This window comes from Onychostruthus taczanowskii, unplaced genomic scaffold, assembly GCF_017590055.1.
Source record: "Onychostruthus taczanowskii isolate IOZ18803 unplaced genomic scaffold, ASM1759005v1 scaffold21, whole genome shotgun sequence".
In the NCBI taxonomy this organism is placed as follows: Eukaryota; Metazoa; Chordata; class Aves; order Passeriformes; family Passeridae; genus Onychostruthus; species Onychostruthus taczanowskii.
The window spans coordinates 6245329-6272856 of NW_024499351.1; the positions used below are offsets into that span (position 1 = coordinate 6245329).

The window sequence follows — 27528 nt, forward strand, 5'->3', positions numbered from 1 at the left end:
AGACCTGTCTCTGAAGGTAACAAAAGACTGACACTTGTTCCAGTACAAGATATTCATTTTGTATCACTGGATTGAAACAACCTATAGAAGTCCAGAAAAATTAAAACCAACTGCCACTACAGCTAGAGAAGTAAGTTTATTCTATGGGGTACATTTTTCACAATTGCCAGTTTCTGGCACAGTGTTAATATTTTGAAGTAAAATGCATAGAAATGTTAATAAAAACCCAACAGAATGAGTAGCTTTGCACTCCATGTTAATTGATAGCTATGAACTCCTGGGCAATGCTACCACGTATTATCTGGCTACTATTTCTTCTCATCTTTAAAAAAAATGTATTTAATGTTACCACAAAAGAAAAAGTTGTGAAGCATTTAGTACTAACTTTCTGGCTTCTGCTTCAAAATAAAATCATTACGTTTTCCCCCCTCTTCAATTATCTCCACATGGCCATTACCAATTCCTCTGATCAATTAAGTAAGAGGCTATCCCATTAAATAAGATTATACATTTAAGACCAATAACAAAACACCACGAGATCATCAGCCACTCTCATAAATGAACTAGACAATGAACATCACCCATAAGCATGAACTAATTCACAGGATCCATCTCTGATCAAGACAAGACTAAGAACTGCATATTCGTGGTTATCACAGAACACCTGACATCAAGTTTCACATCCTCATCTTACCTCACCGCAGTTAATTCAAACCTCCCTAACGTTAAAATACCAACAGCTGAAATTTAGAACTCACTTTTTATGAAAACAAGCAGTCTTCTAATCTTCAAGTTCATCCCAGCACCTCCAGAAACCAGAAAACCCAAACAGATATGGCTGGCCAAGTTCTAGGCCTCCTGCTCAGGCTAGCAGTACATAATCCTTGGACTTTAACAACATAGAGCTCAAACTGCACTCTGCACTAGCAGATATCTAAACTGCTTCATCAGAAGTTGCTGTCACCAACTCCCACCTCACAGATGTAGCAAACAGGTGAAACAGGTAATGGGACTGGTTTTTAGGCTGACAGAGAGCTCAGAATCAGAAATTTTGACACCATCCAAAGAGCTTGCATTTTACCTCTGAGTCAACACTTAAGTCATGGCTGACCTTATCAGGCCATAGAAACTCTTTTTACTACTTGTCCTCTGGCTGTTTTAGGACTCACAAGCTTTTCAATAAGGGTAGAATGTTTTACTAATGCACTGCTCAATAAGGGGCTTCTTAGAATTTGATAAAAACCACTCCAGTCTTCAGTTCCTGGTTTTCCCTCTCCTAGTCATATCCCTCAGAGCACTGTAACTGTGGGGCTCAAATAAGCTAAAAAGAGCTAGAAGAACTGGCTGCATAGACTCTTTCCCTTATGCTACTATAGAAGAAAAAAAAAACAACTCACAGAATCCATCCATTTAGTGGCAGCTTGATACTTGTGAGTACCACTGAGTGTATTGAAGGTAGAATGACTTAAGCAGCCTGAAAAACGGAGCCAAAGGGAAAGATTACTTTTTTTTTTGGTCAGAATCCAACCTGAAACAGTCACTCCAAATACTGGAGAACTATAAAACCTGGAATTTGTAAACTCTGACTAGTAAGAGTCATAAGAGATGGTCACAATCCAATCCCAGTGGCCATTTTAACTGAAGGAAAACAATGCTGACTGGAAAAAAGTATTATCTTATTTACAAAAGAGACTACTGCTTGATGTTGACAGTGTGACTAAAAAAAACCCAAATCTTTCTGAAACTTCTAAGAAAGGGAGATTACCACTCTGAAAATGTTAATTGAAAGATCTCCAGCTGACCACTGTTCTTCCCATTAGAGCCAATAGTCTCATTTACCATCAACAAACTTATAGTTGAAGAAAAGGAAGCAGGGAGTTGTATTTAAGTGTAAACTGACACACCACAAAGATGTGCAATGCAGAAATGCAAATACACAAAAAGGAACTCTAGGTAAAGATTTAGAAGGAAAGGCTCTTCCCTAAAGCCTCAGAACATAATTCTTTGTGCTACAGCAAAGGAAGTCTGTCAGGAGACTGCAAGTACCTTAAGGTCTCGACGTTCATCAGTCCATTATTCAGCTGCAGGAACTTTTCTCCAAATCAAGCCAGCAGACGTTCTGTAATACCTAACCCATAATTCATCAAGCTCTTAATCTTCTAAGCCAAAACTTGTCCTCAGGCTCTGCACACAATGGGGCATGAGCCAAGGCCACAAGCTGGGCACCTACACAACCTTTTTTTTATAAATATGAAGCAGAAACTCTCAGGCAGCTCCATACTGTGCAGAAGTTCATAAACACATAATAAATTAAATATAGAGAAAATAGTCACCAATGAGACCACAGTCCTGAACTCCAGCTTTCCAAAAAGATATCCATCATACTGACACTGACTACACTCATAGATGTGCCTATTCCAGCAAAGCATTCACAAAGCACCCTTTTCTGAAGAAAAACTATTATCTAGAAATAACGATATATTTTCAACAGTGAATCTTTCAACAGTGAATCAGGTTCAATTTTTTTTCTTATTGACGAAACCTGTTTTGTTTTTCCACAAAATGCAGAATATGGAAGCATGTGCTAATCAAAGAATTCTCACGTAGAGTTGTTTTAGCCTTTCTCTTCCTTCAAGTGGTACTGCAGAAAATTTCAAGATCTTAAAAAACCGGGGAGTGGGGGCTATGTGGGGGGAGAGAAGGGAGTGTGCTTTTTGTACTCACATCGCAAAGGGGATGCAGCTTGATCCTGGCCCAGCCTCAGTGGTAATGAGCCCTCAGTGGACTGCTCTCCTGAAATCACTTTTTTTACTGGATAATATTTGGGCTTAATCACATATTCCTGTGTTTGGCCATGATGAAGATTCATCATTAATGTCTGAGATGAAAGGGGTATGATCCTGTTTTGGAAAGAGATAGAAAAGACAGAACAATGTAATAATTAATAAATTAGACTTAGAAACTACTTGTCAAAAAATTGAAGACAAATCAACTGTACTTTAAATTCTCAAAATACATTTTGGGACACCTACTACCTTAGAAATAAGCACGTAACTTTCCAAGCATTTAGCACCCCCATTGTCTTGTCTTGTCAGCTCAAACTCCTAAGAAGGAAAGACTACAGGGATTATGTAACTTTCTTTTTGACATGGCAAGAGAAATATCATGGACAGCTCAGAAAACAGGGAGGAACAGGGAAAAGCCCTGATCAAAATGAGTTGCAGCTCAAATTTGCTAACACACAGAGCTTTCCAGACAGGTCAGAGAAGCAGTAATGCATTCAAACCTTATTCCATTTATTACAACTCTCATTCCATACAAGATACATTAAGTAGAACCTAAACCCATCTGACTTTCCCCTTCTGTTCCCAGAATCATTTCCTTCTTCACCATAACCCTCCAACAAAAGAGCAAAGCACTGCTCCTCTTCCCCCTTTTCAGATGCTTCCCACCTAATCACAAGGTTTGTGTCCCAGAGTCACATCACTTGGCCCATCCACCTTCTCTTTGCCTGCACTATTGAACATCTCTGACAAATGTCCCATAACCACAATTGTCCCATAACCACATGGCCTCCCTTAACAACAAAACCATTTTCCCTTCCTGCAAAACAAGAAAGTTCCTTCAAGCTCAGGATTCCCTCACTGCTAATCCTGACTCATATAGTTAGATTCCCCCCTATAACCTCAGCTTTCCACTGCACAAAGCCTTACCGACTTTCAATAACAATTCCCTCCTCTCCCTATCAAAAAGCCCATGGTTATTTAGCAGCCATCAGCAGTAGGAATCATTTATTCATTAACAAACTGGCCTTCACTCTTCCAGCAATTTACAAGGCAGCAGACTGGGCAGCTCTTACCTACATGAAATGAAACTGCAAGCTGCTTTGGGGCCCCAAGGCTGAAGAATCCCACCACCTAGCAAGTAATAACACACTTTCAAGTAACAAACCTACTAATAACATGTGTGGGATCTCAGCAGACCCCAACAAACATGCCTTGAAGTAGTCATAGCTAGTGCAGATCAGACTGTAAAAACACACTCCTTGAAGAGTAGAATCAATTACTAACCTAATAACAGTGGCTATCAGGATTACATCCTTTGCTCAAATGAAGGCATACAGAGTGGGATGCTGGAAGCCTGCTTTACTTCATTCTCAACTGAGAGTCTGTAACTAGCTCGGTCTTCAAAAATGGAAAAATGGGGAAAAAGTTATGGGATTTGAAACAACCATCCCTCAGAGTCACAGTTCTGCAGGGTAAATAACTGTCCTCTGCGAATAAGTCATGAACCCTATATTCAAAAGGACAGCTGAGCAGCACTTCCTCACAGAGGTGAGACTGCAGAGTTTCAGCTAAGAACTTACATGACTACTGCATTGTTTTCTGACATGTGGAGCCTGAGCCAGCCCCTGTCTCCAAAGCAATGCCTAACTCCTTGGTCATGTTATTCAAGATGCTTAGTAACTGCTGTAGCCAATGGATTTGTGGTTAGAACAAACAATGGCGTTTTGTCCTACACAGATGCTATTTTTCTCTAACTGATCCAAGTTAACAAGAGCATTCATTAATAGTGACATTCTAAGCCTCCGACAGAGAACAGAAACATAACTGCTCAGGCTGTCTCCAAGTCAATATTTCTAACACAGTAATTACACAGTCTCATTACATTCAGTAGAAGTCCTTTTGCCAGATTAAGAGAAAATACTGTATTTTCTAGGTTGTCTTTAGGGTTCCTACCGGAAGACCAAAAGAGAGCCTTCACTGGTATTGGAGGTCAGGCTTGGAATTCAACACAGTTGGATAAGAATTATGAGTGGGAACTCCTCAGCCTGAGATAAAGCTGAAGTCATTGCCTTCAGTACAGCTTACATAGGAATTTAACTTCTTTGAAGAATCACTGCAATCACTCCTGAGCAACTTGTTTTTTTCTAATGGACCCCATTTGATGCCTCCGCATAAGGACATCCATTTCTGGTTTTGCACATAGAAGAGTGTCTATACTCAATGCAGAAGCGGGACTTGACAGCAGAGGCCAAAATACTGCAGCAGAGGCAGATACAGATGCTGCCTTTTAAGTGGCTGAGTGCTTTCTGTTGAGGTTCAATGCAGAAGCGGTACTTGACAGCAGAGACCAAAATACTAGATACAGATGCTGCCTTTTAAGTGGCTGAGTGCTTTCTGTTGAGGTTAAAATCAGTTGTAAAGCATTACAGAATCCCAGAATGGTTAAGGTTGGAAGAGACCACTGGTGGGGGTCAACCTCTGCTCAAGCAGAGTCTTCCTAATGACCTCTGATTAGCAGTACCCTAATTACCTTCACTGCCCTCTGCTCAAAACCACTGCTGGAGCTCCACATCTCTCTTGTCCTGAGGAGCCAGGGCTGGGCAGAGGGGCAGGATAACTTCCCTGACCTACTGACAATGCTCTTCCTAATGCACCCCAGGACACCATTGGCCACAAGGGCTCACTGCTGGCTCATGGATAGCTACACCAGGACCCCCAGGTGCTTCTCCACAGAGCTGCTTTCCAGCAGGCCACACCCCACCTGTGCTGGTGCAGGACCCTTCATTTGCCTTTGAACTTCAGACAGTTCCTCTCTGTCCATCCTCCAGCCTGTCAGGATCCTTCTCTACAGCATTCTGGGGTATCAGCCAGAGATATCTTCCCAGCTTTGTGTCATCAGTGAACTTGAGGCATCTACCCCTTCATCCAGATCACTGATGAATGATTGAACAATATGGGGCCTGGTCAAATGTTCTGCCATTCAGACAGTTCTCAAACCACCTCACTGTCCACTCCTCCAGCCTGCACCTCCCAGTTTGCCTATGAGGACGTTGTGAGAGACAGTGTCAAAGAGTGAAGTCCAGGTAGAAAGCATTCACTTCTCTCATCCATCCAGGTAGTTTTGTCACTGTAGAAGACAACTGGGTTGGTTGAGTGTGGTTTACCTTTAGTGAATCCATGTTGACTACTCCTGGTCACTTTCTGGTCTTCCACATACTTAAAGATGGCCCCCAGAACAAGGCACTCCATTACATTTCCAGAGATTGAGGTGAGGTAGTAGCTGCCTGAGTACTCCTTCTTACCTTTTTTGAAGGCTGGGGTGACATTTGCTTTCCTCTAGTCCTCAAGCACCACTTCTGACTGCCATGACCTTTCAAAGATGACCATGAGTGGCCTAGCTATGATGTCTGCCAAATCTCTCAGTCCTCATGGATGCATCACATCATGGCCCATGGACTTGTGGATGTCAAGCTTGCCTAGGTGATCTCTAACCCAGTCCTCCTTGACGAAGCAGAAGTCTTCCTTCCACCTTCCTTTCCTCTGGTGTCCCAGGTCAGAGATTCCTAAGGACTGGTCTTGTCAGTGAAGACTGATGGACAGAAGGCATTCAGTAATTCTGCCTTCTTTGCATTCTCTGTTACCAGAGTCCCCACTTCATTTAGAAACAGGCCCACATTTTTCTTAATATCCTAATTGTTATTGATGATATCCTTGGACAGGTTTTTAATTCCAGATGGGCCTCAGCCTTCCTTGTTGCATTTCTGCATACTCTGACAACACCTCTATTTATATTTTAAGTGTTCTGTCCCTGCTTCCTTCTCCTGTGTACCTCTCATTTGTGCTTGGGTATTGACCGGAGTACCATGTTCATCCACACAGGTCTCTTGCCTACTTTTCTCAATTTCTTTCTCACCACTTTTGAGCCTGAAAAAAATAATCCTTGAATATTGACCAGCTGTCTTGGATCCTTCTTCTCTGAAGGCACATTCCAATTATATTTGTCAAGAAAAAGCCTCTGAATAGGCTAAAATTAGCTCTCTGGAAGTCCAGGGTTGCAATTGCCCCTCTTCCTTCAGGTAAGATACTGAGTTCCACAATGTCCAGGTCACTGTAGCCAAGGCTGCCCCAGTCTTTACATGTTCAACACTGCCTTCCTTGTTTGTTCATATTAGGTCCTTTTAGTTTTATTTACCCTTTATCTTGCCACCCGTCCCGTTACACTGAAGCCCAGCTGTCAGCCTACAAAAGTCCATCATAACACTTGAAATTACTGAAAAAATATTTAAAAATCATGTAAAAAAACCCAACAACAAAACATGCTACACCAAAACCATGAACGCCCTATGTTGGAGGCTAAAATCTTAGCAACTAGAATTTACAAAAGTTGCCTTTTTCATCCTTCTCAGGTATTATAATTTTCTTCCTTAATTTATTTTGTATTAAATATTAATGTTATAAATTGTTGCTAAGACAGCTTTGTTTTCCAAGAGTAGCTTACTCAGTACTACACAGGAAAGCTGTAAACTTGATAAATCCAATTCTTTAAAAGGAAACACCTCCACATGACATGCAAGCTGTTAATTTTTGTTTCAATGCAGACTAAACCACCTAATCTAAATCACCAAGTTATCTGCTTACAATAATCACACAAAACCAAAGTTAAGACTAATCTAAACTGTTTTTCTTAAATACTTATGCTCAGTTTGGATGAACTAGGCATATAACTGACACTAACTTAATAAACTTGACAAAAACTTTCCATTACTGAAGCGTACACCAGGCAGCTAAACAAATGTCTAACTGCACCTTCCAGAAACAAACAATATGATAAATACTAATAAGGATACAAGAGCACTACAGAGGAAGAAGAAACATTTTCAGCTGTCATGCAAAAGAAATGCCTCTTGCTTGATAAACCAGAGAAAGAATGTGATGTATCAGAATAACTCTGGCAAGCAGAAATAAGATTGACAACATTTGGCATGAAAAGTACTGTCTAGACTAAACTAAGACAAATCTCACTCAGGTTGCTTTCTTTATTTTATTAACTGTAAGCCTGATGCTCCCATGCCTGGCTCCTAGGTAGCAACATTTCAGAAAACATTAATTGTTAACCCTCCTGGCTTCATGCAAACGTACAAATTTAATCCCTTCTTCATTACCTCCTCCCAAAGTCACAATGAAAAAGCAAAAGGAGAGGAAAATCAGTATTTTCTAAAACTATGAGATAGTAAAGAAAATATGCAAGCCAATTCAAAAAGCATGGAAATAGAACTAACCCCCTACCCCCCCATAAATTGTTAAAATTCAGTTGCTAGTTCAGCCTGACCTTTGCCAGCTGTTTCCTCCTTACACTGCTTCTCTGAGATATATACATATAGATTTTTTTTAAAGATACATGAAAAAGTTTAACTTCCCAGCTTATGATGAACAGATGAGATTTCTCCAAAGCCCTTTACAATATCATACCCATCATCAATCAAGGATGACCTGTTTCAGAAGGTCCTACCAGTAACCAAAGATGAAAGAGAGAGGCAGTCAGGTTTTCTTTATTTTCACCATTGCAAAAGAGCAGCAAAAAATTGATTTTATGTGCAAAAATCTATTTTTAGCTCATATTTAAAAGTCCTCTCCCTGAAATACAGTGCAAACACTGCAAAACAAGCACAGAGACCTGCCTGTCTTACAACAACCCTACAATGTTGCATTAATATGTTCTTTATAAAACTACCTTGATTTATATCTTTGCAATACATTTTTTCCCCAGGCAAAATTTTGCAAAGATAGTAGTTTGGAGATAACTAAACAGTTTTCAAATAATACCATCAAGCTATTAATTCCTACTTTTTTTGCCACCTTAAAGAGTTAGAACATTATTCACAATATAAAAAATTATCTTCTTTGATTATCATCAAATTGATTTGGTAAATGAGGTAATACAACAAATTTTAATAGAGATATCTAATCTACACCAAGATAAAAAGGGTAAAAAGGAATTCAAAGTTGTTTATAAGGTTCCCACAGAAATGTAAAACATTAACCTTTATACACAAGTACCAGTTTTGCCTCTCTTAGATGTAATTTCTGTAGTAAAAGCCTTGTCCAAGACACTTTCAGGGATTATCTAACTCCTAAGTGTTTGCTAGCCCTGTAGGTGCAGGCTCAACTGAATTGTTCATTGGTTGGATCCCATTTGCCAGCATAACCCGGTGTAAGAGCTGAACTAAAGCTCTGTGAAACAAAACTCTCTGAAAAGAGCCCAGCTATGACTCCATTGATGCACCTCATTTTTCACACACAACACAAACTGAAATGTGCAGATTACGAACATTCTTCCAGGTCTCTAAAGAAATACACTGAGTTTTCCAGAATCACAAGCAATGATTCGTTTCCTAGACATCAAAAAGCAGAAAGAGCTCTTAAGGCGAGAGAAATGTATGTGTTGGTTAAATATTCAGATGCAGAGCAACAATACAGATGCTCGGTCACACAAGCTGAAGGAAGCTACAGTTCTTGCAAGTTATGCAGCAGCAGGCAAGCATTCCTCATGTAATACAGCATTCAAAGACTAAATTTGAAGAATATTCCTTCTGTAAAAACTTAAGCTATAAATGGTAATTTTACCAGTAAAAAAAAGGCAATGTTTGCCTACTGCATCTTTTCATTAAAAGAGGTATAAAAAATTTGCCCCACCCTACTCCCATCAAGATAAAGTGCCATCAAGATAAAAGTGATGCCAATTTTTAAAAATCCTTTTATAGTATTAAGGCTTCATTATCCTAAACCACCATTAAAGAAACAGTATGCATGAAAGCTAGAAAAGTCTGAGACAACAATGAACACAAACCAGCCGAGTCTAAGTCTCACAGTAACAGCAATTCACAAACTTCGCTTTTCACTATGCACCAAATGAACAACTAGGAGTCACAAATTATTGCATACTTTCACTAACACTTCACCAATGATGCTCTTCACAAATCCAGATGAATTAATTTGACATCTGGATTATTCTATATAGATTTCCAGCCATATATATATCTTAAACTTTCCAGACACCTCTTATCAGTAAAGTTCAAGGAGGCAAAAAACAAAAAACTCCACAACAGAAAACCTGCATGCATTGCTGACTTGTGCTTGTTCCTCTGCTTTTAATGGTTAACTCTTCATTTTGGGGTTTTTTGTTCTTGTTTTCCAGGATGCTACATTGATAATCCTACAGTCAGGCAAGATATTTTGTCGCTATCAAACTCAGCTTTTAAAAGAGTGGCTGCTCATGTCACCAACACCTGCAGTAAGAAATTGCCCTTCAAGCATACACTATGTTGCAGCACTGAGTCAAGATGAAATTTGCTAGTTAGCAGCAGACTTACTTAACCACAGCACTGTGTCAGTTCAATACACTGTCTCCAGTCAATTAATGTATTTTTTCCCTTTCCTGTTTTACATTATATTTTCCACAGAAAAATTGTGTTTGTTTCCATAGTACGAGTGGCATGTTACACTGACACTGGCTCATAAAAAAAATTACTCTGATCAAGACAAATTAACTAGTGATAGTTTCTCATCTGTCAACCCATGAGACAGACTTTGGTATTAGAAAAGCATGTTGACATGACAACTAAAAATAGAAACCAACTCCCACAATGGATGTTAGGCGATAAAGGCAAGTGAGCACAGCTGCTGCGAAGCAAAACCACACATCACTGATCCACTCAAATCCTTGAGCACGTTAAACAAGAGACAAAGGAGACAAAGAGCCCAGTAGTTTGATGTAATATATTTGAAAAAAATGTTGAAGATTTATATTACAAGAGATCACTAAGAAATATTAGATTATTAACAGTGCTGTAAGCTTAAAATGGGCAAATATATGGAACATAACATTCATTTTTTGAAAATATATTAATTATAATATATCCTTTGGAAGTTTATTAACATATACATGGTTTGATAATACCTCAGTTCAGATTAATAAGTAACTTAAAACTATACGCACTTTTGTTACAGAGCTCAGAAAACCCTCAATTATTATTTTGTCTTCCAGACTAGCAATTATAGTCACACAAGATAAATGCTCTCTGGGAATACACTTAGATCCTTGTCTGCATTAAGCAGAAATCTGTCATTTAGAAATACAATACCTAAATAAAAGTAAAAATGATAGTAAATAACTGAAAACCTTGGCCTATCTTTGATATTCTGACAAGTTGATTTATGATTTAAAAAAACATTAATGCAAAGAGCAAGTAACTACCCCATCAAGTTTTTGCAAAGATGCAGAATGATTAGCAAAAAATGTTTTCTCACTACTGCTTATTATGTCTAGAAAATGTTTTACAAGTATGATCTTGATGGTATAAACAGTTTCTCAGAAGGAGTCAAATATAAGGAATACATCATAGGTTTGTAACCTTTTTATAAATTAGACCTATGTACAAGTAGGAAAATATACAAACTCCCAAGACACTTAATGGTGGCTAGACAAGAAGAGAGGAAGACTCTGAGTGCCTGGACTGCAGAGGAAATGGAGCACTGATGAACAGGACAGTGTGCATCAGAAGCAGCCAGCAGTGTCACACACATAAGTGATGTCTGCCACGACTGCAGCCAAACAACCAAGAGACTCACATCAGCCCAGTCAAAGTTTCTAGCATACAGAATTGGATCAAAAGACAAAACTCAAAGCATTACTGAGGGGCAAAGAGCTGAGGCAAAATAACAAGGAAGGCTTTTAAAGGCATTGATATTCACAGAGCTAAGGGTGTCCAGAAAGAGTACAGGTAGGGAAAAACCCAACTCTGATTCCAGAGAAAATTCTTTAGTGAATACATGAGAGAAAGACACAAAATAATCCTAATTAAAAACTAACTGCAGTAAGTTCTAAGTAAAGTAAACTAACTAAACTGCAGTAAGACTAAATGAAGAGATACTTTTTCCACATAATGCATAAACAGAACTATGACAAGATATAATTGAGGTTTATTGCTTTCAAGAATGCCAATGTAATGGTTGATGAGAAAACCTCAAATTTGATTGAGATCACAGAAAAAAAATATCAGAAATCCTTAGCTTAAGGATATCAGTTTCCTAAATCATAAAAAATGTAAACAGACCTTACTTTTCTCCTGCTAAAGCAGTGCCAGGTGTGCAAGTTGGAGTACTTTATCCCTCTGTAATACATACTGATTTCTTACATAAGCAGCTACAAGCAGATGTATACAATACTGACTTTGCCCAAGTACTATACACAAGAAGTGCTCATAGGAGAACAAATTATGTCTTCATGTTTGAGTGGGAAAATGGTCGCTGCACTTCAGGAATCTTAACCACATTTACTGAAGGTTTTCTAAATTTACTTGACAAGAAGCATAATTTATGATGAGCAAGGCTTGAAAATCTCAAGATTATATCCAGACTCCCTCTTCAGTATGTGTACTCATCAGCAGAAGCTTTTCCTGGTATATGAAATCAGCAGTAAGAAGCTCTGATGGACTGTACTGCTTACAGGATACACTCCCTGAAATACCACAGGGGCTGCTCTTCCAAGTTACACCACAAAATTTAGCAGTCCTAAAGATGGAGGGTCAGAAAAACCCCAAACCCCAAAGTTTACCCAAGTCCTCCACAGCAGTCACCTAAATTCAAGTGATGAAACAATGGCAAGCTTCCTACCACATCTGGGAAGTTTGGAAATGATGCACAACAAGAAAAGAAGTACATGTTGTGCTGTACCCCAGAGGGTGAAAAGATTTAGACACAGAAAAAAAATTTGCATTAGGCCAAGAATACTTTTAACATCTAAGTTTTTAAATGTATAATTACTTTCTTAGCTGAACTAGATAAACAACTCATATGATCTATTTCTTCATACCACAAAATTGAGCAATAAAGACTGTCCTTCATATTAAGTCACCACCAAAATGGAATGCTTCCAACTGTGGGCAGAACCAGAGAAAGGGGGGACAGCAGCAAGCAGTTACTCTTACCAGAAGCCTAATTTTGGGGTAAAGGAGCTTCCAAAACCTTGAGGCATATATACAAAAATAGTTTGAACATAACATCACACAGAAAAATATCTTCTAATTAACAAGATAGTAAACTTACGCAGGATCAGAGGGCAGCAATTTCAAAAATTGTTAGTGACTTGTAATTTGTTGAAATTCAGCTAAATAACATTTTGTTCACTAAAAATACATCTATATGATGCATTGTAACTGTGTGTTCATCATCATGTATTTTCAGAAAAATAACATCCAGAGAAATAGTGTTTGTGCCTACACCCCTTTTTGTCTCAGTACAAGGTCCCTGATGTAAAAGGGTCACTTCAGTAGAGCTAAAGACCAGACTAAAACTAACAGAACTGATAAAGCATTTATTCACTGCCATGACCTAAAAAATTTCTCTCCAGAGAGAACCTTGACAACAGATTAACAAAAATCAACATGCTTTATTTATACTTCTATTAGAGATACCAAATAAAAAATAATCAAACTCCACCACAATGTTATTTATCAGCTTATCAAGCTTGTTTCATAATGTAAACCAGCAATGGTAAATTTTAGCTACATGACTAATCGCTTTAAGGCTTAATAGGAGCACTTTAGGAGTATTTCTGTGTTGGCTAAGTGTCCCAGCATCAGGAGAGATATAACATACTTCTTTTCATTTCAGACATTAAAGAAATAAAAAATAAGTTTAGTACATCAACAGTAGCTGCTGGCATATATAGATCACTGCAACATTTCATACAGCTAGCAAATCTAAAAACAGCATGCAAAGAATCTAGATTTAAAGATAGGCTTTTCCTCATTTACATGCTTAATTTATTACTGCCATAAAAAGACTGGTTGCTTGAAAACTGTCTTAAAATAATTGTTCAGAAAGCAAACCCAGATAATATAAAGACAGTAATATTTTTGTCTGAGAAATGTTCATGATTTTCAGCAAAAATTACAGGGCTGAAAGTGAGTGTAGATTTCAACTCAGTAGTGCCTCAGCCCCCCACTGCTAATGAGCCCAACAAATGCTATAATTATAATTAATATCATAATTATGCCCTAGCTTTATTTCTAAAATAATTAGGTAAAAGATTTTCTAGTGCATTGAGGTCAAGGACAAAAGTTAAACTGTATGAAATTCTCATTTTTTCCTACCAATAGTGCTCTTACTGAGCCATACATATGGCTCCAGAGACAGAGAAGTTTGCATAGAAGAGGCACACATTTTTTCTTTTTCACTTCCCCATCTGTAAAACAAAGATCTACATCACCATCTAACAAGAGACTGCAAAGATTTTAACAGCAAAAGGTTGGTACACTGCTTGGTCCATACGCAAAAGAAAAGCAAACAGATAAGCTGGTTTTCATACAAGCTGTTTTCCCAGACACTAGCATAAAATCCTGATTTCACTGAAGTCAACAGCAGAACTCTCATTTATTTTATTGCTGGCCATGATTTCATCCCAGGACTTTGTTACTTGTCAGTCACAGCTTTGCATCCTTGGACTTTAAACCCGTAGATGTTACATTCAGTGGTTTTGACCCTGCCTTGGAATGCCACAGCAGAGATTCCTCGTGGTTCCTAACTCCAGTTCCTGAAACCCACATTTGTCACCCTGGAAGGCAGTGAAATGCAAACTTCAAGAACACTGTATCCCTGACTTCAGCCCATGATCAACACAGGGATAAAGTATGTGAAAGCAATCTAATTCATTATTATAAAAGCAAGTCCACCTACAGTTCAAATCCAGCTTGCAAGAAAGCAGCTCTGAAGCATTTCTAACATACGGCTGAACCAACAATGTCTGGAGGAACTTGGAGCTCCCATTCCAAACCACTCTGCCTACTTTAAGAAAAAATAAAAATACTGTGACCAAAAGCCCAGACTGCATTCCAGAGGTCTAGGAATAGCTTGTTTTCCTATTTGCAGTTGGTAAATTTGAAGTCTGAGGCATTCCTCTGGTTTTTAAGGATGTCTCTGATTTCTCCTCAAAAATTCACTTTGTTTCTTTCTCTATATGCAAAATTTTGATCTTCTTGGAACTACAGGCTTTGTTATATGAAATATTTTTCAGAGTCACTTTTGAGAAAACATAATTCAATACATTCCTTCTTCTGATGCTGTCTCGGTCCTTAGTTTTGGTACAATATACCAAATATGTATACACAATACCAGGCATTTATTTTAAGTTGCTGAAGCTTGTGACTTACAGGCTCATGTTATACACAGGCATAACAGTAAACCACATTTCACAACACTTATTTCTTTTTCTCCCTGTTGCATAAGGGATGTTTTTTTAATATCAGCTGAATGCTGTCATTCCAACAAGTCTAAACTATAAAAAGGACAGGTTATAAAGTGTTTGAAATTACATCCTTAGGGCTCAATTTAGAATCTTCTCCTCACATTCTTTTGATTTGTGTGCTTCGTTATTGAAATTGTCTGCTAGAGTTCTTTTTCTATCCTCGTTAATGAGTTCAAAGAAATACATGCTTGAACTCCTAAATATATTAATTTAAATTATCTGAAAACATCCAGTGACTGCTCAGCAAACCAGAGAAAACAGACTCCACTTCTGGAAATAGTACACTATTTAACTAGGGAACTGCATGCATAATGAATCACAAAATAAACATATCTAATTAAAGAATATCATCAATATGTATTTCATATAATTTCAATTTTTTAAGGTGCTTATTCATCACAGTAACATATAAAAAATAAAATATAAAAATAAAAACATAGAAAAAATAAAATTAAAAACTGAAAGTAACTTTCTTAATTACTTTTTAAAAATGTTTTCATGACATACTATTTATGCTTTTTTTTCCTAGGGGGGAAAATAAAAGAAAAAGCAAACAATTATGCACCTTTCACAAAGAAACAATTCAGATGTACAATTCACCTCTAGAAATTCATTTGTTTATGGCATAATTTGAAAGCACATGTGTTATGACTAAGTTTATTAACTTGAAAAATTTAAGTACAGCATTAGCCTCTAGAATTCTATAATAGAATTCTGAAAATTAAAACATGGTTTCAACAGAACTGAAAAACTATCCTTCATTTGGCTATATTTTGGGCTCCATAGAAAAAGATAAAATTATTCTGTTACTAAAAGAGGCATCTTAATTATAAACCAGATCAGAATTTGTATTTTTAAATAATATGATTGACACTGACAACTTCCTGCCAAAACAAACAGAAAACTTACTGTTCACAATATTTGCATAGACTAATACATGTTGAATCACAAAACTGATCAAACAACCTTATGAACATACTAGAACAGACAACCTGCAAACAAAATCTATTGAGTGGTAGGAATATAAATAAAATGGTACCATCCCAGGATCACTGATAACAGGCTGTATTTTGGAAACATTCTGTGGTGCCAGCTGGTTTGTGAATTACACAACCTCAGCAGCCTGGCTGAACTTGTTCCTCTGAACTTTTGAAAACTGGCATTCCTGCCAAAGAGACATGTTGGTTCTGCATGAGGCAAATTCACCTCTACCTTGGTAAAGCAACCAGGATGTCCAAAAAATCTGGATACTACTATGAAATTGACATTACACATTCCCAGACCACTTCACTAATATGAATCACAATGATACTGAGCACATTCTTTCTGTTTCCAGCACTTGAATATTCCTGTAATTGGCTAGTATTTCTCAACACTTCTTGAATTTTTTGGCAGGACTTCCACTCAGTGCTATTTTTGGAAATTCCAGCAATAAATACCATAGGTACCTACTCTTATATATAATTTAATGATGAAAAGAAGTAGCTGTTTGGAATCCCTGGGCTTAACACACTACTTTTGAACAAAGTGAAAGATGGAGCCGTTGCTACTCATCTCCAATACTTTAAACGCTACTTTGAACTCAGCTTGTTCAAATGTCTTCCTTCTCCCAGCCGATCACATCCATGACTGAGGAGCAAACACTCTCAGCTCCACTGTGCACAGCCAGAGAGAGACAAGAGGCTGGGGGGACGAGGGCCCTGGCTCTGCCCTTCCAGCTGACTGGAAGTGACCCGAGTCCTGCGCTCCCTGCTGCAGCCTGGCATGTGGAGATTGGCTCCTGTTCCGAGCTGGGACACGGCTGAATCACCCACAGGCACTTGTTAAACCCGCAGCCTGCCTTCCAGGGGAGAGACCCAGCAAGGGACTGCTGCAAGACCCCACTTCCTTCCAGCCATGGGGACATACCAGGAGCATCCTGCACAGAGACATGGCTTGCCCAACTACCCTGCTCATGATAATGACAGGCGACTGCTGATACTGTTAGCTAGGCAGATGACAATCCTCTGCTGCCACTATCAGCCCCACAACAGAACAAACTGGGACTGGAGGCTGGAAATGAAACACAAGGTTGGGAGGGGGAAAAAAAGCAAGAAGTTCCACACAGGAGTCGCACTATACCTATGTTGTTTGGCTTTGGATGTTCACAAGCAGAGCTGACTTTCTGGAATCCTTACAGCCTGCTGCTTCTTAGCTTGTAGGAAGTTTTATCTCACACACAGAGTTCTACATACATGGAAATAGAAACTGTTAGTAGAGTTTTGTTTTCACAATTAAAGCAACCTAGTTACAGCAAAATATCTCCTGTGCATACTTGTTATCAAAGAGCAGCTTTTTTTTTAGTTCAGCTTGAATAAACTATACAGCACAAATATACTTAAAAATTAGCCAAGAAATATCCCAACTATCTTCCTTGACAGAAATGAAGATAAAATGTACCAAGCACCTGAAAAAATACCCAATTTCAAACTACACAACACACAGCAATTTCCTACTATAATTAATCAGCTGGATGTTGAGAGTATTTTGATTTTCAAAGTACCCTTAAATTAGTTTGTGCTCTGTTTTCTAGCTCACACCACGAGTTGCTGTAATCCTTACAAGTTGCTCTTGTTCTGTACTATATGAAGCTCTGCATTCCCCTAGTTCTGAATGCTATATTAATAGCTGTGAAATAACACACAACAGTAAAAAGAACAGTATTTTATAAAAACATGCCAAAGGGTAAAATTTGGGCTGTACTTCCAGCCATAACTACTTTTCCTGACTAGTGTAGTTAAGAACTTCAGTTCCTAACTACAGCTTCTGTGAATGCCAAAACATTCTGTATAAGTCTGACACAAAGATTACTGCATGCAAACTGCAATAATTTAATTTTACTAAATTATAAAACAATTTTAAAAAAACAATTACAATATATATAGTGCACAACTACTGCAATTGATTTAAGCTATATAGGATATTGGGGTTTTCTGGTTTCATTTGGTTTTTCCCCCATTAACACAGGAAGGGATGGGAGGAAGAGAAGCAGAAAGGCTCAGAAAAGCCAAGAGCTGACATTTGAATTTTACAATAGAGGCACATATTACTTCTTCAATTCTCTGCAACAAGTTTGACAATTAAAATTAAATGTTTTCAGAAGACAACCACTGTAATTCATAGTTTAACTGAATCTGAAACTATTTACGTGAGTTCCGTAGCCCCAGCCAAAAGCAGCTATGGTTCCTCATAGCACATGTTTAAGAGCAGAGCAGAAATAATAGTTCTGGAAGCTTATGTCAAGCATGCTAAAAGCTGACAAATAAGCCTTTTCGAGCAAACACTACCATGTTAAAAAGATTTTAAGAGTACATGCATACTGTTTTCTATACAGCTAGGAAAGCTAGTACATCTGTTTTGAATGACTATAACGGCATTACACTCTAGGTACTGGCAGGATGTTGAATCAAAACAGCAACAACTTCCAATGTGAGTCACTGGTATTTTAGAAGTTCACAAATACATTCAAGAGACACAAACCTAGGAGAGCCACACCAAATTCAACATGTCAAGGAACCTGACATCAAGTATGCTCAGAGCTTATGATCTACCCCTCTCAGCATCAAAAACTAACTCCAGCTTTGAAGCAAACTTTTAGAAATAGAAACATTTAACAAGTCTTCCCAGGGTATTTTCTATCTAGAACCATGCAGCCACCACAGACTTAACAGAAAGAAATGTGTGGTAATCAGCAGCTTTTATTGTCTCTTTGGTTTCGTTCTTTTAAAATGGAAGAATCTCCCTCCCACCCTGTTTAATGAGAAAATAACTACTCAAGTATTTTTTTAAATGTCATTATCTAAGTAAAATGGTCCTGTTTAACCATTTGTGTTAGACATGCAGTGCAAATAATGTAATCTAAGAAACTGGAAGTTATGCCCACTAAACTCTGAAACTTCAAGTCTAGGTACACAACTCCTGTAGTCTTCATGACATGTTTTTGTAACATACATGAGACAAGTCTTTTGTCCTAAATTACTTAAAGCTGTGATTTGGCACTCTTGGTCTTGTTTCAAGAAGAAAAGTTTCTTTACCAGATATTTCCAGCTTGGAAGAGAATGAAGATTCTATTTATGACTTAAAAAAAACAAACAGAAAGCTAAGCAAACAGCTGTCCTATGTTTTAAAACTCTAACATATCTTAATCAGGATGAATATTTTACCCATTTAAAGAAAATTAGATTAATTAGAACTGTTGTAGAGTGCCTGTGAAGCATGTCAGTTTCAAGAAGGGAGCACAGCCAATGAAAGCAATGAATGTTCATATTAAATTGAGTTATCTAGTTTCCATAGCTACTTTTTAAACACTTGCACGCTCTTATCATTTCTTAGAACAACCTTGTTTACTATGAATAACATGAAAACGGTTGTTCTCAGAAAGAGCTACTTAAAAGCATTTAGAAAAAAGTACAGTCATCAGCAGCAGCTACTGCTTTAAACTTTTAAAGACGACAAATAGTGTTAAAATACAAAAGAACAGCAGATAATGTGTTCACCTTTCCCATAATATTACTTTTAATAGAGTATAAGCCTTAGGCATCTCAACCTGGATTCCAATCTTGCCAAGGGAAACACTTCAGAAACACCCAGAAGTGTAGAAATTACAATGCAAGGATCATACAGGCCACATGGTCACGCCAACAAGTGGAAATTAAAGAAGAGATGCTCCAAGAGCGTAACAAACATCTCAAAGCGAAAATTTGTCATCAGAGATCCCTCAGGCAATTTTTGTAAGCGTTTGCTTCATTTTCAACACAATACAAGGAAATATCAATTAAGCAGATGGCAGCTATAAAGTCTCATCCTGGTATGAATAAACTATGCATCATGTAGAAAAAGCAACATGGTACAAGACTACACATGACAACGTACTGCTGCTCTGTACAGAACAGCCCTACAGCGTGCAACATCATGGAACTCAGGGTTTCCATCGACTTCTATTCACCTCAGGGACAGTAAGCCTGGGACTTTCCACTCACTTGCCATCCCTTCAAGGAGACTGTTACAAAAAGGACTGACTGACTACTCTGAAATCACCCCAAAATTATCTCCTTTACAAGGCGCACATAGAATTACCCTCTACTCTTTCAATTATAGTGGAAATTGGAAATGACTGAGAAGAAAGGAAGGAGGGAAAGGGGAAAAAATAAGTAATTACATTGCTGAATTTATACACCTCTTTTTCCTTTTACAGTCTGAAGTTCTTCAGTTTTCATCACCTGAATTCCCGTTAGAAGTGTTCTGACTGTACAGCTGTGGGTTATATATATTTCTAATATCACTTCCAGAAGCACATCAAAAGACAATCCAATTTAGGAATTCACTGGATTTCTAAATAGAACATTGGAACAAAATAAGTTTATAGATACAGCCCCCCAGGGTGCAACAGAAGGAAAACTCTTCAAGATTCAAAGTGTACTCTACAGTGAAAAGCCGCTGTAAGCCACTGGAACAGCAAAAGGGGGAATGGGGGGAGTTGGCTTCTTCTTAAGGATCTGCATGTGTGCAACAGCTGGAATACCCAAACAGGCATTATATAATGACAACAGAAGCTGTTCAGAGCAGTAAGGAGGCACAGTGGGACTGGAGGTCACTGGAGGGACTCCAGTGATCCGTTGTCCTTCAGAGCTTTGAGGTTCCAGTTCAGGAGGCAAGACAGACACCAGAGCTTTTGCTCCAGTATATAAATGTATATATGTATTTCTGCTTCACCATTATGATTAATTTGGCAGTGGCATCGATTCTACGACTATCCTTGTCCATCACAGAGAAACCAGAACAGCATCCATTTTTACAGTAATATTCAAGATCAGATTATACATCAATTGAACACAGTTTAAGTCTGTTTGCTACCTTTTCCAGAAGCACATAGAGGTTATAAAATACAAAATGGTCTAAGGAAAGAGCTCGTCCAGTGTAAAACCCATAAAGGGTAAGAATTTTAAGCTCCCAAAAACTGTCACATTCTAAAAGTACTTTTAGAAAGTACTAGTGCTTAAAGTGCTTAAAGCTAAAGGGATTCTAGACTCAGGTATTGCTACCCAGAGGCAATTACTGAAGATCACCAAAGTATTAACTTTGCTCCAAAGCAATCTAGGAGTGTGGTTCAGAAAGCAGTTGAGCAGTATCCTGTTGGGAATGTGTGTGTGGAATCACAGTGAAATTTTTTTCCAGAAAAATGTAAATGTATTAAGACTATAAATTTTATAACTAGGAAGCTGATGTAAGAACAGAAGTATTTACTCTAAGTTTACATCTTGGTTGACTGTTCCCCCTACCACAACTTTAGACTATTTCTTAAGAACTTGATATTTGTAACATATTGTTATTAAATATTTTGGAATCATGTATGTTATATAAAGGCATTTACTTCTTGGTATAGTAATGACCTTAGCTATTGGAAGGGCAGGGGGCAACTGAACTGAGACAGGGACATAAAGAACAACATTTTACAATGAGGGTGGTAAGGCAGCATACCTGGTTGCCCAGAAAAGTTGTGGATGCCCCATTCCTAGAAGAGTTCAAGGGCAGGTGGGGCTTTGGATAACCTGATCTAGTGAAAGGCTCCCTGTCTATGACAGAGAAGTTGGAACAAGATGGTCTTTAAAGGTCCCTTGCAAACCAAACCATTCTGGGATTATGTGAAAGTGCCAAATTACAGCGCATTTGTCCTGTGTACTAAAATTTAACACTTTTTGCTAAGTCTGAACAAACAAGGTGGCAGAGCGGTTGACAGTTTTGCTGCATGGCTCAGAAAATGGTAAAAATATAGGGGACACTTCAGAATTGTCAGAAACTGGAACAGAATGCTGCTCTTCGGAAAAAAACATTCTGCTTAAAGCTTGATAGAAACTACAATCATCACCGAAATTTTTTTAAACCAGAAAGTAAACAGCTCTGAATGATGCAGTCAACTTTTATTCAAGTCAGCACACTCAAGTAAAGAACAGAGCAAGAGCTGGTAACAAACAGATAACAGTGAGAAATGGAAAAAACAAAACTATTTAAAAGGCAACTGAATCAGATGTGTCTGTGCTTCTACATGAAGCATTATAAGTTCAAGAATTAGAACTGAGAAAGAATGACCAGACTTACAAGGAAGGAATCATTCCTATCTTAGGAAAGTAAAACTACTGGGAGGACTGGGAAAAGTCCATGTATTATCCTAGACATGAAACAAATCACCTGGTGAAGGAGTGATGCTACTTCTCAAAGAGTAGCCTGTCAAATTAGATCAACAAGTTAACCATACCAATCACTAACAGAACATCTCTGTGATCTGTAATTTCAATAAAAAGGAGCAAAGCCACAGCATTAGGACTATGTTACTAGCTGTCTAAGATGGTGACAGCTACTGCAGTGCTGTCATAGATGGTGCCAGCTCTCTACCTCACTGAAGGTAGAGAGTCAGGAAACAATGCTAGTATTAAATTTCAGTTACCCCCCCAAAGAACAGCACAACACTAAACCAGAATGTTTAGATGTAATTAACATCATCTTCAGGGATCAGCTCATTCAGGAATGCAGAAGAAATGAGTAAATCTTAGTTTGGCCTAACCTGTGTATAGGATCCAATTCAGATACTACCACTGAAAAGATACTTTCAAGAGTAAGCAAAACAGAGTTAACAAAGTTGAAGGGGAAAAAAACCAAAGATGCTCTACAGCACTCCATAGTTCCAAAACAGAAGAATGAACATAAAATGGAAGCTAGTTCAAAATGTTTAATGAACTGGAAAACTGTCCAAAAGTCTTTTAACCCAATTAAGGAACACACGCAGAAGGAACTCTATTAAAGGAAAACAGGCAGAAGAAAAGACCAAAGAAGACAGTCCCAATTAATTCTTCTCATCTAAGTTCACAAATGCACTTAGAAAGGTTCTTACATCTTTCTTGGTGAGGGATTCTCAGGATCTGTTTCAGACTGAAGCACAAGAGAAGGTGGCAGAACAAACAGGCAACACCAATAGATCATTAGACCAGATAATTCTCATACAAAACTTGTAGAAGTTAAACAAGATTCTACCTATTCTCTCTATTTGGTAGTACTCTGGACACAACAAAACCCCATAGAGAAGAATACAGTAACTTTCAACAACAAAAAACCCCACACCAAAATTAGATGGGCTTTAACTTTCCTTAGTGCTCATGTGCAACACAGGTTTTTTGTATAATTTGTTACAACTCATGCACAGTGCCTGGAGAGGTTAATCAAACACAGTAGGCTCTTAAGAGACTGACTGGAATCTCAACAGAGCTGTTTTCTCTCTCTTACTGTAATGAAGCTTGTCTGTGTTGGCTCCCTGACAGGTGAGTCGTGAATGACAGAGGAAGGGGTGGAGGATTCTCCTACAAGCATTTACTTGATCCTTCCCTCATATTCAAGATGAAATTAGTGGAAAATGTTCAACAGTATGGGCAGGCAACAATTTCCCTGCTAGTACTCCAACACTGACCACCCTTTTCTTGCACCAAAGCTTTACTCAGGCCAGTGATGTCACACATACACATAAAACCATAAAACAACTGGCTGTTGCCATCACACAGAATATCCTTCTTCTCTTGTCTGGAATAGGCTCTGGCTGGCTTGAGATCCCTGTTGGCTCCCTATAATTTAAGTCTCTGTATCAAAAAGATTTTATTTCTGAGAATCCTTTTTCTGTAAAAGATACTAATGAAAAGACTGAATATCCTCTAACAGCTGTTTGTGAATGTTCACTGAACTAGAGGATAGCTAAAGTGTCGTGGATAAAGACATTCCTGCAAAGGCAGGCTGCGTCATCTCAGGAAAAAACAATAATTTGAAGCATAGGACTGCAGCTGCATCCCCTGAGTGCCTCGCATGCTGCAGTACTGATACTTGATATTTTCAACGTTCTTTCCAAGATACCTCTGCATTTCTGGTGGACACAAGTTCACTGCACGTGCACAGTACCTGACATGGCCAGATGCCATCTGGGTCCAGTCCATTGAAAAGAATCTGTGTGGAACTCTCAACAGAAGTAAAGTGGATACTTTCAGCCTCAGATTTCAACTCAAACCATTGAAGAAATCTGAAGAAACAGTGGTAGATATCACAAATGTTCACATTTAAAAGGTCTTATAAACCAGTCATTAGAACAGACTAGACTTGCTCCACTAAAACACTAAAGGCTTCCTCAAGGTGGTTTGCCATGATGATCTGCCCACTTCTCACACCACTGTGAGCTAACAAGACCTATCAAATGGTTAGCCCATTTTGTAACAGTCACAGGGTTTTTTGCCTTTCACACCACACTTAAGGTCATACTGTTTAGACCCAAGTCTGCTAACTGGGTTGTCCAAATTAACAGAAAGTACTCAGTCCAACAGAGGTAACAACAAATCATCTGTTAGCTTAATGGATTAGCACTAAAACGTGCACTAGCACAAAAAGGACACCAAGACAAGACTGATATGATTGTCATCAAAAAACCATCTCCATGTTCTCCGCCAACACAAATGATCCCAGTCCTGAGGGAGACCCGCCGTTTGAACTAAACAGTGACTTCAGCTCCTTCAGCCTGATGACTACATTTCCCTAGAATGATGAATGGAGGTGCTCTTGAGGGCTGACTCAGTGCCTGGCAGCATAAAGAGATGAGTAACTACCTTTGAACCAGTTTTTGTTCTAGCACACATAGATCATAGCACTGCCAAAGACTACAAAAGCGAGAGTTAACCACAGTATCAGGATCTCAAAACACTGGTCTCAATTTACCAATAGTTGATGCCAAAGATCCTTTTAGCCTAGTGCTCCTCCAGCAATGATATTAACCATGCCCTCAACTGACAGCTCAGGTCTGCATTATCAGTCCCCAAACATTTCTGACCTTCATCAGGAATTGTCCTCCTTAATGAGGACAGAAAGCTTCAGCAGTGAAAAAGTAAATTCATATGGAGCCTCTATGTACATCAGGAGACCTCTCCTTGCAGAATGCCCCACCATAATAAGAAGAAAATGTTAATTACTGTTTTAGAATTTCTAGAATGGCATAAATGAATGATTATGTTGATGTTTGAGATCAAGGATATCCAAAACAGCTGATCTTCCTCAGAGCAACTATTATAAAGTGCACCTAGGATGGAGTGACTGAGAAAGAGAGGCATGTAAATTTTTTAATCCAGAACAAACCTTCCAAAACTTCAATAGTAAAGCAAGAATTGTGGCTTACTCATTATGAGGAAATTCAAATAATTAACTTGGCTAATGAGTAAAAATTGTTCTAGAGAACAGCTTAGAATGTCTGAGTTGGAAAACAGCTGAGATGAATGGCATAGGAGCAGAGGTTGTACATCCCTGGTATCCTTGGTAAAGATACAGAGCTGATCACTAATTCATCAGCTGCCAGGTCATTTGCTCTAGGCAAGAAGCCTGAGCAGAGAAAGGCTACTGACAGTCACCCCAACAGAAAGTTCCTAAAGACAAGCACTCTAGCATTGCCCTTTCTACACAACCTTAGTTTTAGCTGGACAATTTGCTGCTGCTGTTTTATTGCCCCATGCTGAATCCAACACGTCAGCAGAGCAGGCTGAGTTTGTGAGGACAGCTACAGCAATTCAGGGGGAATGGAAGGGAGGATGTAAGCACACAGACCGGAACAGGACATGACACATCATAAGAAAGACAAATAAATATTATATTATTTTATCTTTAGATCTACTAGTTACAGGGATAGAATACAGGAAAATATTGTACTAAAAGAGGGTGCTGTTCCCCCTTGCCCCTAGCTGTACTCTGGTGCACAACAGAATTGAACAGGAAGATCCCAAATTATTTCAGATTTACTGTGACTTCACCTCATTTGTATAATGTCTATTAGTAATCTGCCCACAGAAGTCATGAGACAATACAAGAGAGCTCACATTTCTTGATTTGCATCCATCATTTGAAAAGAGGCTTTCCTTCAGTATTCAATAGCAAGACAATTATCCACAATGAACAAAAGAGATTGTTAAAGAAATGTGCTGCCAATAAATGACATAATCCAGTATATTTAAACCACTCCTCTAAAAATTCTGGCATTCTGCAACATGAAAATAAACCCTAAGTAGAAGGAAAAGCAAAGCTTGCCACCTACTGCCCAATGACATAATAGTATGTACTGTCTATCTCCTTTTAACAAAATCTCTTTTCTTGACACAGAACACACAGAACTGCATCTTCAGTTGCTTCTTTAATGAAACAAAAAATACAAAACCAGCACATGGAATGTCCAAAATCAGTCTTTTCTATAAAGCCACTTATAAAATACCTAACAAGCCTGAAAAATAATTTCTCACAGCTTCCAAACTGACAAAGAATTTCTTTTAATATCCTCCAGTGGTGTTAGAGGCTTTAATAAATTCTGTCCCCCAGCTGCATGGTAAGTTTTAAAGACAGTGCTTTAAATGTAAAAAAGAGAAAAATTATTACTATAGATAAAACCTATCAGAAAAGATTTTTTTTTTTCTGTATACATCTGGAGGAGCTATTTTCAAAGCTATAGACTTCATTTGTTAAAATCAGGGCTGTAGCAAACACTGGCTTATTGCAGATACTTTATTTGTTCTACAAACTTCATGTCTGCATCAGAAGTGATGCTTTGTTGTGTTTTCAAAGTACAGAGAAATTCTCTTCAGTATCTACAAAGCTTTGTTGAACTATTACTCCAAATGTATTAATTTTCCTAGCATATCACATATAGAAAGCAATTTTTGAACAACAATAGGTTCTTTGCTTAGTGTAGGAAGTTGCTTAACTCAGAGTCAAGTTGTCATAATTCAGTTGCCCACAAAACTTCCGAGTACACCTGCAGACTTATCTTCAGAAACAACAGTGTGCTGCACACTGAAATTAGCCAACAGTTCACATTCTGGGCCTCCAGCATCGCTCTCTAAGGCCATGGATAATTTAGGGAAAATTAGATTAACGGGAAACAAACAAGGATTTACTGCAGAGTTCCTCTAATAGACTACTGGCTGCTTACAAAGGCTCAATGTGTATTTGAACAATAACACCAGGAGAAGAGCCCACTTGCTCCATCTGCCTAGTGCTCTTCACCAGTTACACAAAAAGAAATACCAGTCTCAGCAGGTACTGATGAACAGTAACCCTAAACTTTAACAAAAGATGACACGAGCAATAAGCTCCTTAGAAGTTGTTAGATTACCAACTCATTACACTTTGTATAAAACAGTAATTTTGGATTCCTGAGCAAAATTGATCAAAGTACAAGGGTACATGGCATAGGTAAGCTTTATGGGGCTTAGGTAAACTGGAAACTGCTTCTCAGTGAAGTACTTGGACTTGAGCACTGAAGAAAATAACTTCACTGGAGATGAAATATGTGTCTCAGGGTTTCCTAAATCATGATCAGAACAGTCTATTCCTAACAATGAA

General features: G+C 38.2%; 1 protein-coding gene across 1 annotated transcript in view; it reads right to left on the bottom strand.

Annotated features, from left to right (window-relative positions):
• The window catches only part of LTBP1 (latent transforming growth factor beta binding protein 1), a 186072-nt gene that overhangs the window by 136141 nt on the left and 22403 nt on the right, over positions 1-27528 (bottom strand). Inside the window, exon 4 of the mRNA XM_041404348.1 lies at positions 2725-2900. Within this exon, the coding sequence (XP_041260282.1) occupies positions 2725-2900 (176 nt within the window). The remainder of the gene's footprint in view (positions 1-2724; positions 2901-27528) is intronic.